General features: G+C 34.3%; 1 protein-coding gene and 1 non-coding gene across 13 annotated transcripts in view; one reads left to right on the plus strand and one right to left on the minus strand.

The window, feature by feature from the left end:
• Positions 1–12,169, minus strand: part of PRDM5 (PR/SET domain 5) — a 221,202-nt gene that overhangs the window by 100,235 nt on the left and 108,798 nt on the right. For 7 of the 12 annotated variants that reach the window (XR_012435351.1, XR_001490964.3, XM_015450783.4 and 4 more), the window contains 4 exons: positions 11,183–11,275; positions 10,800–10,921; positions 5,685–5,764; positions 860–944 (listed from right to left, as the gene is read on the minus strand). Coding sequence is in view for 9 of the 12 variants with exons in the window: in XM_015450783.4 (XP_015306269.1) it covers positions 860–944; positions 5,685–5,764; positions 10,800–10,921; positions 11,183–11,275 (380 nt within the window). In the remaining 3 variants the exon portion in view is untranslated. The remainder of the gene's footprint in view (positions 1–859; positions 945–5,684; positions 5,765–10,799; positions 10,922–11,182; positions 11,276–12,169) is intronic. The other 5 variants (XR_012435352.1, XM_074040980.1, XM_074040978.1 and 2 more) reach the window with 1 other exon arrangement.
• On the plus strand, positions 4,779–4,883 carry LOC123573738 (U6 spliceosomal RNA). Its single transcript, XR_006698476.1, has one exon. It is a non-coding gene; the product is annotated as a U6 spliceosomal RNA (small nuclear RNA).

Consider the following 12,169-nt stretch of genomic DNA (forward strand, 5'->3'; position numbering starts at 1 on the left):
GCCTCCCCCTGGGGCCACAGAGGCCTCATGGAGGCAGAGGTTCCAATGCTCAGCAGGAACCAGACATTTAGATTGGTATGTAAAATCCATATTTATGCAATATCCATATAACATTGATACCTAAATTAAAAATATACAATATGAATCAAGTAAAGCATACCTAAAAGGTAATAGGTTTTGATCTGATTTTAATTTACTAAAATATTCATATGTATCAACAATGTGCATATTCAAAAACATTCTGACTTCAATCGCCTCAAATTATAGATATCTAAAACACTAGAGACTCCACAAAGTAAATATTATTTTCAGAGCTGAATTTTTAAATTTGCATTAGTAAAACAGACCTATTCCTAAGACTTGCTTAAATGAAACTACCACTTTAAAAACTTACATACTCAAAATGTATTTATAGGTTTCTTACTAACATTTATTAGTAACTTAGCTAGAATGTAAAAGTATCTAGAAATACAAGAATTAAAATTTTTGAATATCTACTAAATGTCAGACACTATGCTAGCACAGTACCTAAATAATCTTCACAGCTAATATGAAAGGTAGGCATCAGTATCCCATTTCACAAACGAAGAATAAAGAAACTGAGGCTCAAGGAGGACTAAGAGACAAATTACATGGTGATTCTGAAGATCTTCAATATCATCTACTCTAAGCACCTTTGCTCTGTAAATAAACTGAGGTCTAGAGTATAAAGTAACCTGTTCAGAATCACATGACTAGTAAATGTCCAAAGTCGAATTTATAGCTAAGGCCCCTGATTACCACTCTTATAGTTTATAAAAGTGACAATGTAATTCTTTTGTAATGATATCACTATAAACAAAAAAAGTATATAGTTTACCTGAGTGGGTGATCATATGACGTTTTAGCTGATTAGCTGAAATAAATTTCTTCATACATTCTTGACAATCAAATATCTCATGAATCTGCAAAAGATTAAATAGACAGTTAAAAACTGTCAAAGCCTAGTAAATTACACAGCTCTCAAGCAAAAGTGTAAACATGTGAACAGCTGCTACTGCAATACCCAAACTATATATTATAGTTCAGCCCTAATTAGTTCACACTAACCTATATACACTGAAAATGCAATGGACATAAGTTAACTAATAAAAAATATCATTTGAGACATAATATTCATAGTTCTTAAAAGTATAATACAGCTGTCCTATTTAGTACATATTAAATTTATACTCTGTAATAAAATTATACCTAATATATAATAACTCTTCTGTTAGACACAAATTTAGACTTGGAAATATGTAGCATGCAGTTAATAATATTCCCTTTACAGTAGCCAACAATATTTCATAGTACAGAGCGCAACATTAATTACAGTAAAAGATCAGAAAATACAGGATTCAGAAAAGCATTTAGTACACAATAAAAGTTTCACATGAGCCAGATGCAGTGGCTCACATTTGTAATCCCAGCACTTTCGGAGGCCAAGGCAAGAGGATTGCTTGAGCCCAGGAGTTCGAGACCAGCCTGGACAACAAAGCGAGACCTCGTCCCTACAAAAAAACTTTTTTTAAATAGCCAGGTGTGGTGGCATATGTCTGTGGTCCCAGCTGCACAGGAGGCTGAAGCAGGATGATTGTTTGAACCTGGGAAGTTGAGGCTTCAGTGAGCTGGGTTCATACTATTGCATTTCAGTGTGAGTAACAGAGTGAGACTCTGTCTCAAAAAAAAAAAAAAAAAAAAAAGTCTCACATGATAGGAGGACCACAATTTTTAAAATGAGGAAATCTAGTCAAAGGATCCAAAGTAGCAGACATGCAGGATGAATAACTCTAAAGATCTAATGTTACAATTGATAATAGCGTATTATATTCTGGATTTTTGCTAAGTGAGTAGATTATAGTTGCTCTTGCCACAGGAGGTAAAATGGGTAACTATGTGAGATAATGCATGCATTAATTTATTTCACTAAAATAATCATTTTAACTATACGTGTATCTCATGACATTATGTTGTATAACTTAAATATACAGATAAAATATATTTTAAAACCACAATAAGGGGGGATATAACTTTTGTAAACAATTGGCTAATATAAATATTAAAACTGAATATTAAATTAGCTATTTCCCTCCCAGACACTAACATAGAGAAACTGGATAGGTGGTATGAAAAGTAGAAGTCTAGTTTTTCAGAAACAATGTATTCAATTCTAAAAGAAATATATTACATATCATATCAGATTAGAAATGTTGATCATCCCAGTGAACAGCAGCATCACACTATGTTGTTGAATACTCAGAAATGGTTGTGGTGAAGTCATGTTTTTGTCTGAACCTCATTAAAGGTCCAGCTCACAATACTAAACCCCAGAGAAGTAAAGGCCCTTGTGCAAGAAGCCAAGACAGTGTCTCTGCAGAATAACTAGGAACAACGGTGCAGAGTGAAAGATCTAGGCAAAAGTCCCTGAACTGGTACAGCACATGAGTAATGAGTGGAGGACTCGGCTGGCCCCTGATAAATGGTTCTCTTGATCTAAATGGCCATAGAAGGCCTCAAGGCAGGGAAACAGATGCTGGGGCAAGGCTGACAGATCCCAGGCCTGCAGCCCACGGCTTAATTCAATACCCAAGCACGTGGCAGGTCGAAGGCTGCCAACCGGCCTCTGTTTCTGTCAGGTCTGACTCTTGGTGAGTCATTAAATTCAGTTACGTAAAGCAGGGGAAAAGTAGAGAAACAAGGCAGAAGCCAAAATATGCCATTCCACAAGAGTCTGACTTATCTCTCCTACTTAGATCCAATGGCATCTATGAGGGGATATCTGGAATCCAAAGAGTCCCTTTAGAAAGCACGGGGGATCTGTATGACCGCCTGCACAAGCGTTTGCAATGCTAGTGCCCCACAGCACACAAGAAAAACTTCCAGCCTGAGGCATGTTAAAGGCAGCATCTTCTATCATCAAAGACTTTCACAGTGGCTTCAGTGAAACACCTATGTTTGAGGACCAATGATATGATTCGTAATGTTTATTTAAAGACAGTAAAAGCAGATTTATATTCTTAAACTCTATGTTTCTGTAATATATAATATATAATTTTATAATGACAAGATGCTCTAAAGAGATGTCATACCTTCTGAGTCATATATAAATGAAAAGTTTTGTTTTCATTTTTAATGTTAAATTTCTATTGATATATACAATTATAAAAATTATTCATCCATATATAAAATGGAAATTGTTAAATGAAACACTGTTCATTTGTTTCATTTTTAAGTGAAATATTGTTCACTTCTCAATTCTCATGGCTTCAACGTGAAACACTTTTCAAGGCTGAATTGAACTGATATTCCCAAAATTATAAAGGGAACATCTACTATACATTAAAGCATTTTTGCATTGACTATCTCATTTATAGTGAAAAATTCAAGCCAAAGCTATTTTCAAAATTCCTTAAAATGCTTAATAAAAAGATCATACTTAAAGTGAAAATGACAAGTAATACTATTTAATTATGCCAGATGCTAAATATATTTTAATGAGATTTTATAAAATTTACAGTATACCAATTTGGAGGGTAATATTTTAAAATTTGAACTCTAAAATTATTTTCAAGAAGAATCATACCTTATGATTATATGAAATAATATACAGTAATTTAAGATACAAGACCATACTATAATTTGGCATTGTCAGAAAGCATCATCTACTGGCAAGGTGAAATACTGTGACCAAACTCTATGAGACGTTAGACACTCTCAACTATAAGAAAAGTTGCGGCCGGACGCGGTGGCTCAAGCCTGTAATCCCAGCACTTTGGGAGGCCGAGACGGGCGGATCACAAGGTCAGGAGATCAAGACCATCCTGGCGAACACAGTGAAATCCTGTCTCTACTAAAAAAATACAAAAAACTAGCCGGGCGAGGTGGCGGGCGCCTGTAGTCCCAGCTACTTGGGAGGCTGAGGCAGGAGAATGGCGTAAACCCAGGAGGCGGAGCTTGCAGTGAGCTGAGATCCAGCCACAGCACTCCAGCCTGGGTGACAGAGCAAGACTCCGTCTCAACAAAAAAAAATAAATAAATAAATAAATAAATAAAAGTTGCAACTGGAGTCAATAAAAGTTGCCTATGGATTTGGAAAGGCTGAATAGTGAAGGACTATGGCTGAAATGGAGGAAGGGCTGCACTGAGCTAGCAACTTACTAACATTCTGCAAAGACCACTCAGGAGGCATGAGTTATAGTTTCTATATTCCATTACCACGTAGGAGTTTCTGATGCCTGATGATCTGTCACCGTCTCCCATCACCCCCAAACCATCTAGTTACAAGAGAACAGGTTCAGGGCTCTCACTGATTCTATATTATGCTGAGTTGTATAATTATTTCATTAAACATTATAATATAATAATAATAGAAATAAAGTACACAATAAATGTAATGTGCTTGAATCATCCTAAAACCACCTCTCCCCATCCCCTGGTCCTTGGGAAACTTGCCTTCCAGGAAAGTGGTCCCTAGTACCAAGAAGGTTGGGAACGATTGCTCTATTTGGTAAAATAGCTTAAATTTCAACCTCTAAGATTTAAATGGGTCAGAAAAATAAATCATAGAATTATAAAAGAGGATGCTTAGAAGATATCTATTCCAGCAGACTTAATTGTTTTGTCTCTTCAAAAGATTAACTGCTTCAGTCATAAGGGTTCTGCTTCAGAAACCATAAGGTGATGGGGAAGGAGGAAAAAGGACCTATAAAAGGGTCCTCTGGATTGGCATTCTGTGCAAAACTTCTTTTAAAAGCAGTCTCAGTGCCCATTTTAGCAGCATTGAAATTGGAATGTAACAAAGAAGATTAGCATGGCCTCTGCACAAGGAGGACACACAAATTCATAAAGCATTCCATATCTCTAAACAATCTAAAAAGACTGCCACTTGAAAACTGAAAACCAAAGAAAAGTAGTTTCATGGTACATAGAGAACAAACAAACAAGAGAATACTGATCAATTCAGTGTCCCATTTCATAAATGAGAGAAGAAAGGCCTAATGTTACATGGAAGGTTGGTGACAGAAAAAGAAACCCATTACCCTGATTCCTGGTCTGGTGCTTGTCCTATTATTTCTCCTTAAGGATCAAAATCACTAAACATACAAGATATAACAGTCATACCAACACAATAATTTAGCTACCTCACATGTTATAAGTTAAATCCACAGCACATGGTTGGAGCTACTGGATTAAAAATCATATAAATTTTAAGTCCTGTCAAATTACTTTGTAATACTTTATATATAAACAGAGATAAAAATTCATTTTACAAACCATAACAAAAGTAAAATTTTATTTTCATGAATACCATCTCCTTCCCTTTTGTAAAAACTAAAAGAAAATATCTTATGCTCGTAGCTATGCTAAAAGAAACAATATGTGAAATTAAGAATGATCATTTACATCTTTGTTATAATAATAAAATATAGTATGCACATATTGGACCTTGTCATGGCAAGAGCAAAAATTAAAACTACATTTTAATTCTATTTTATTATATATTCTATTAAACAGTTGCTAATGTTGTTAGAGTTAACAATTGCCATTGATTTTTCAGATTATCTTTTCACATCAAAATAATGTTAACTTTTATACTTACTATAAAACATATTAAAATTGTTAAAGATAGATATTAAACTGTGGTGAATCTTTATCTTACTGACCTTTCTATGTTCCTGTAGGCTTGATGCTGAAGAACACTTTTTATTGCACACTGAACATATAAGCTTTTTCTTAGGATCTCCTAAAATAGAAATAAAATACCATCATGATTTAAAAATGAGACTATTAAGAGGAACAACAAATAGTGTTTTGAGGTGATATGTAAGTTCATCTTCATAATTTAGAATTCTAAACTATTCAGTGTTGTAGATATATCCATTAAACTTAAAAGAGTAAGTTATATTTTAAATCTTCTTTTTAATTATTTTTTAAATAGAGAAAAGACATACAAATTTACTTAACATGTATATAGGGGAGCCTTCAGAATAAAGACCCAAGCTCCCAAGAAAATGCAGAAGCTTATATACCTTTTCAGAATTTTTGTTATTATGGGTACATAATAGTTGTATGTATTTTTAGGGTACATGTGATGTTTCAATATAGGCATGCAATGTGTAATAATCACATCAGGGTAATTGGGGTATCCATCATCTCAAGCATCTATCATTTCTTTGTGTTAGAAACATCCCTTCTGTTTTTTTTTTTTTTTTAGTTCTTTTATTTTTAAATATACAATATATTCTGTTGTTTTATTTTTAAATATACAATAAGTTATGTTGACTATAGTCACCCTGTTGTGCTATCGAATAATAGATTGTATTTATTCTAACTATGTTTTTACACCTATTAACTATCCCCATTTTATTCACCCCTTCCCTGCTACCCTTCCCAGCCTCCGGTAACCATCATTCCATTCTCTATCTTCATGAGTTTAATAGTTTTAATTTTAGCTTCCATATATAAATTAGCACATGTGAAATTTGTGCAGCTGTGCCTGGCTTACTTCACTTAAGAAAATTAGCTTTACCCATTCTCTCATTGATGGACACTTAGGTTGATTCCAAATCTTGGCTACTGTTAATAGTGCTGCAATAAACATGGGAGTGCAGACACCTCTTCGATATACCGATTTCCTTTCATTGGGGCATATATCTAGCAGTGGAATTGCTAGCTCTATCTTCAGTCTTTGGAGTAACCACCATACCATCGTCCACAGAGGCTGTACTAATTTGCATTCCCACCAACAGCATACAAGCATTCCCCTTTCTCCACATCCTCTCCAGCATTCGTTATTGCCTGTCTTTTGGATAAAAGCCATTTTAACTAGGGTGAGATGATATCTCACTATAGTTTTGATTTGCATTTTTTTCTGATGATTAATTTTGTTGAACATTTTTTCATATACCTGTAGGCCATCTGTATGTCTTCTTTTGAAAAATGTCTATTCAGATCTTTTGTCCATTTTTAATTAGATTATTTGATTTTTTCCTATTGAGTTGTTTGAGCATCTTATATATTGTTTATTAATCACTTGTCAGATGGGTAGTTCGCAAATACGCTCTCCCATTCTATGTAAAAACTTTCTTTTTAAATTTGAGACATCTTCACAGTTTCATATACCATTTTCTACATATATAAAACCGGCCTTTCACTTTTCCATGTACTAATACTATATATTAGTAAAAGAGAAAATGATATATCCACAAGGAATTCAAATCAAAATTAAATTTAATCAAATGTTTGTAAAAGAAAAAACTAAATTAATTCATAAATTGATTGTGTTAATTCTTCTATATTTCAACTGAATATTTTATTTAATCAGCTGAGTTTTTTAAGATAGAATTTATAGACTATTCTTCCCAGCACTAGGGTCCTATAAAATATTTAAGTATACGCTTTTCAAATTAATGTTAAGAAATAAAGTACAATAAAACAATATATTGGCAATTCATACTATTACTCAAAGCCCAATTCTGTCTTCTTATGTAGTGATTATGTTTATAGTAGCTCATTTCATATTTCAAATTTCACAGTTGTTATAGAAATGAAGAGGCAATCAAACATTATTAAACATGATATAATAAGAGTATCAAATGCACCACAATGAATAACCATAAAATGTGTTTTCAACTTTTAATTGGTTGATTTCAAATATACAAAAAGTAAGCATATAGTATAATGAATCACCATCTATCCATCACCTGGTCCCAGCAATGACTCACCATGACTATTCCTGCCCCAATCTCAACCCCATTCACTCCCCCACTTCTCTATATTTTGAAGCAAATCTAAAACAAGTAAAATCAATATTACAAAATGATTTCATTTTATTATAGGACTACATTCATGAAAGAGAAATACACTTTTAAATGGCAAATAGGAATTTTTGTCTTATTATTCAAGATGCCTATTCCATTTAATGTGCTGCTTTTAATAGGCTATGACAGCCAAGAAAATGCTTCTTAGTGATTGAAAAGTAACATGGCTACTAAAGGAGAAAATTCTCCCAGGCAAAATGAATATCTGATAGCATATATTTGGTCATCACTTTCCTAAACACCACTAGGAGAGTCACCATTCAGAAAGAATATTCCCTCTTTTCCAGCTCCTACTCGTTGGGATGGTCCATCTTCCATCGACAATCCTTTATTGCCCTGTCCTAGCCCTCATAGCAACTGTTCTTTGATATTAGTCCCTACTCCTTCCCATTGGGTGGGTCCGAGAAGGAGAGAGGAGAGAACGAAACAGATTTCTCCACCCACCACTCTCACTTTACCCCTGCACTCCTGACACAGCTCTGCTGCCAGGTATCAAGGGGAATACATCAAACCCTCATCCCCACTCTTCAATCTTCTCTCTCCTTTTCATGGCTTCTCCTCTACTTCGCCCTAGAAGAATCCTAGCTCCTCTGAGAAGACACACAGGAAAAATGTATGACTATTCATCTGAGAATGTAAATAAATGTTATCTCCCATAAATGCAAAGTCTCTTTGTCAGCAACCATGGAATCTAAGCAAAAGAGAAAGATGGGAAGTGATGAGGAGCTTGGCCCCGACTCTCTGTTTCCTCTTAAGTAACTATGAGGAGCCTCATCACTCTACCAGCTCCCCTGGGCTCATGGATAACAGCACCTGCAAAGCTCTAATTAGATGTTATACTGTCTTAACTTCCCTGTTGAGGTAAATCTGATATTTGACTTTCAGATTTAAACTTTCAAAAACATTTAGGAACACATTACTTACATCAGTAGGCCATGTGAGGAAATTAATACAACTGTACTGAATACACAATCACTTAAATACTCAAGTTTCAACACACTGTGAAGCTAAGTATGCTTCTAGGAGCTGGTCTGAGAACCTAGCTACCACATGTTATGGTTGCTATGGAAAAATGTGATCCATATTAAAAAAATCAGCTTCTCTCTAATCATCATCCTCAATTCATATCACCTTAACAAAAAAAATTTGCCATCAAAGATCTCTTTCTTTGAGTGCCTTGTCTTTCTATAATAAAGGATTCTACAAGCATGTATATGAGAGCTTCTTTGTTTACTATCTCCAATAGGGAATATTCTTTCCTCAAATGCCTGTGTAGCCCATAGAGGAAAGGGGAGAAGCAAGAGACATCCTATGAATGAGAGAATGACATCATGTACCAACCCCAGTGAAATACATGGCATAGTAACCGTTAGCTAAAATACAGCAAGATTTTACACTTTATATGGTCAACAAATAAAAAAAAATTATAAAACAAGATTTCCTTTTATGAATTATTTCCTACAAAATCACCATAAATTTCCAGAATTAGTAATATTACAATATGCAAGGTCAACTACAAGAAGCCTCAAAGAAATTGTGCTTATAGCACAGCCTGAAGACCACATGCCCAGTAAGAATGAAAGTTTCCAGAGTTTCGTATGCATCTGGTTTTTCACTTAGTTCAGCAAACCTAAACTTTAAAACTGACATGAAAGTTCTATTACAATTTATTGCAGACATAGATGAAGAAAATTAAGAATAGCATTTTAACTAGAACAGCATTGAAAATCAAAAAACTATGAAGGCAAGTCTATCAAAAAGTTATGCTTGCCTTTTGCAATCATAGGGAATATCCCGGTATACTGAATTCAGAAAAAATGTCATCTTCCCTAAGTCAGCCATGTATTCTTCAAAAGGAAAGAAAGAAACCAGAACACTGTAAAAGCCTAGTGAAGGGCACCAAGCTGGAGGTGCATTTCACAAGGCCCTACTTCCACCACACAGAGCTTTCACCACAGGCTGCACTTAATATGCAGCCCAAACCAATGATGGAAAGTTGCAGCTAGCAGTTGTTCATACTAGCCTCCTAATACTTTTTGGACAATGAACAAATATAGGATACAGATGCTGGTTGCAGATTATCATCTTCTCCTGAATATAAAAATAAACAACTGAAGGGAGAAAAGAAATCCACTTTCCCCAACATCCAGAGACACATAGCTACCCACTTCCCAGAAGTCAAGGCAAAAATAAACACATGAACAAAGAATATGAATAGAAGAACATACACGGTTTCATAAATCTCAACCTCCTTTAAGGAGGAAGTCTACGGAGGTAAAAAGACAAGAAGTAAAAAGTTAACTGGGACAATACAGCCATCTGTTCAACTCACTGCAATAGATTTAATCCCTAAGCCAAAATATATTTACTGACAGTATACCATGTGCTAAGCAGATAAAGCTAAAAGACAGTCAAATTTTATATTTGTTTTACTGTTTAGCTAGCTATTAGATGAAATTCAAATAATATTTGTTTTCTTAATCCATACATATTCAATTCCAATGTCAAAATGTCTTAGCAATTTTCTCTAACTTAGGAGAACTGTAAGTATTTTCACAAGTTGGATTTTACTGTAAAAATAATAAGGCAGAAGGACATCACTTAATAATCATACATTTTAACAATTTATAAAAGAAATGTCATATGCTGAAACATTTAAAATTCTTACTTAGAAATATTAATTCTTAATGCACCTGACCACCCAAACATAACTAGACTCTAACTAAGGCTTACAGTTACAATTAATTCAGAAATGGGAAAAAGAATAAATGCTGCTAAATTCAACTTGAGAAAGAAATAGTGTTCAGTGAAAGAAAAAACTCCACTGCCAGCACTCCACATCTGTGTGAAACACAATGGAAAAGCCAGCTCTCTCCTCAAGAGTGAGAATTAAAAACAGATCGCTGTGGCCTGGGGAAAGGAAGCCCCTTCGGAAACGACCCTCCAATGACTCCTCACCAGTGTGGACATTTTCCTGGTGTCTTTTCAGGGCATCCTTGCTCTTCAGCCTCTTTCCACAGCTGTCAGCCTTGCACACAAACCTGGCATCCCCCCGGCAAGTCTCCTGGTGCTGCTCAAAACTACAAGACAACCAGCAAAGCGGAACAGGGAGAAGAAATGGTGAAGACATACCTACAAAACTCTAACATCAGCAAGATTTTGTAATGCATGCTCCCTAGTAGAGTTTTGGGGTCATTCCATGCATTACCTATGCAGGTAAGAAGAAAAGCATTTAAATTCTGTAGGTATGTGAAACTGAATTACTAAGAAGCATGAAAGTGTGCATGCAAAAAAATGACCCACAATTATATAACAGCCATTTCATAACTCAGACACAAAACCTCGATGCTGAACTGAAGGAAGAATTGCAAACAGAGCACTGAAAACTTCGCGAAGACTCCTTCAGACTGCTTTTCGCTGTGCACTGAAGAACACTAAAGGGAAATAGGAAAAAGAGAAAGAAAAAAAACAAAAACTGGAACTCTAAGACAAAAATGAAACTATGCTAACTCTGAATAAAGTCACGTTCGTGATCCTTTTTTTCATTCTGTCTTTTGCCTTTTTAAATTTTTAGTAGTACCTTATTTAACTCTAAGCTCCTGCTCAGCAGGGTGCCTTTTGTATAAATATATAATACAAAATGCAATAAAAGCAAACTAGAATGAAACTTAACATCTATTTATTTAAAAGCATATAGCCCTTGCTTGTTTTCTTAAGAATATACAGTAGAACTTCTAAATATGTAGTATCCTGCTATTATAAAAGTTCTGAAACTCTGAACATTTAGTAAGTTTCAAGCACAATTTTTCATCTCAATTTTTATAAGCAAAAGTTGATGCGTATAATATTTATAGTCTTAGTATGAAATGTAGCATATTTCAGAATTTTAGTTCAATGAAACACAAAAATGTAACATTAAAGCCTATGTTAAAGATTTCCTGCTCATAAGTAAGGTGACATTCTGTTAAAATGAGAAGCTAAGGTTGGAGAAAGAAAGTAAATGGCAGGATGGCAGCACATAAGAGAAGAGAAAAAGACATATGTTGATGAGATGGGACAATTTATATTACTTTCATACTGGAAGTCATTGGCTTCAACAAAATGATAGTCTACAGTTGTATCCAACATGTAAATATGCTTTTAAATTACTTAAAGTCAATTATCTGATTAAAATTAAAAACTTTAATGAGTAAAAAAAAATAAAACTTTACAAATGCATGTATCTACTTTCTCACTTTTAATAATTTCTGATCCTGTAAAATATTTAAATAAAGATAATTTTATGTTATTAATATAAATTGTTAAAATAAAAAAGGGTACAGAGCTAT

Source organism: Macaca fascicularis, chromosome 5 (assembly GCF_037993035.2).
Source record: "Macaca fascicularis isolate 582-1 chromosome 5, T2T-MFA8v1.1".
NCBI classification, from domain to species: domain Eukaryota; kingdom Metazoa; phylum Chordata; class Mammalia; order Primates; family Cercopithecidae; genus Macaca; species Macaca fascicularis.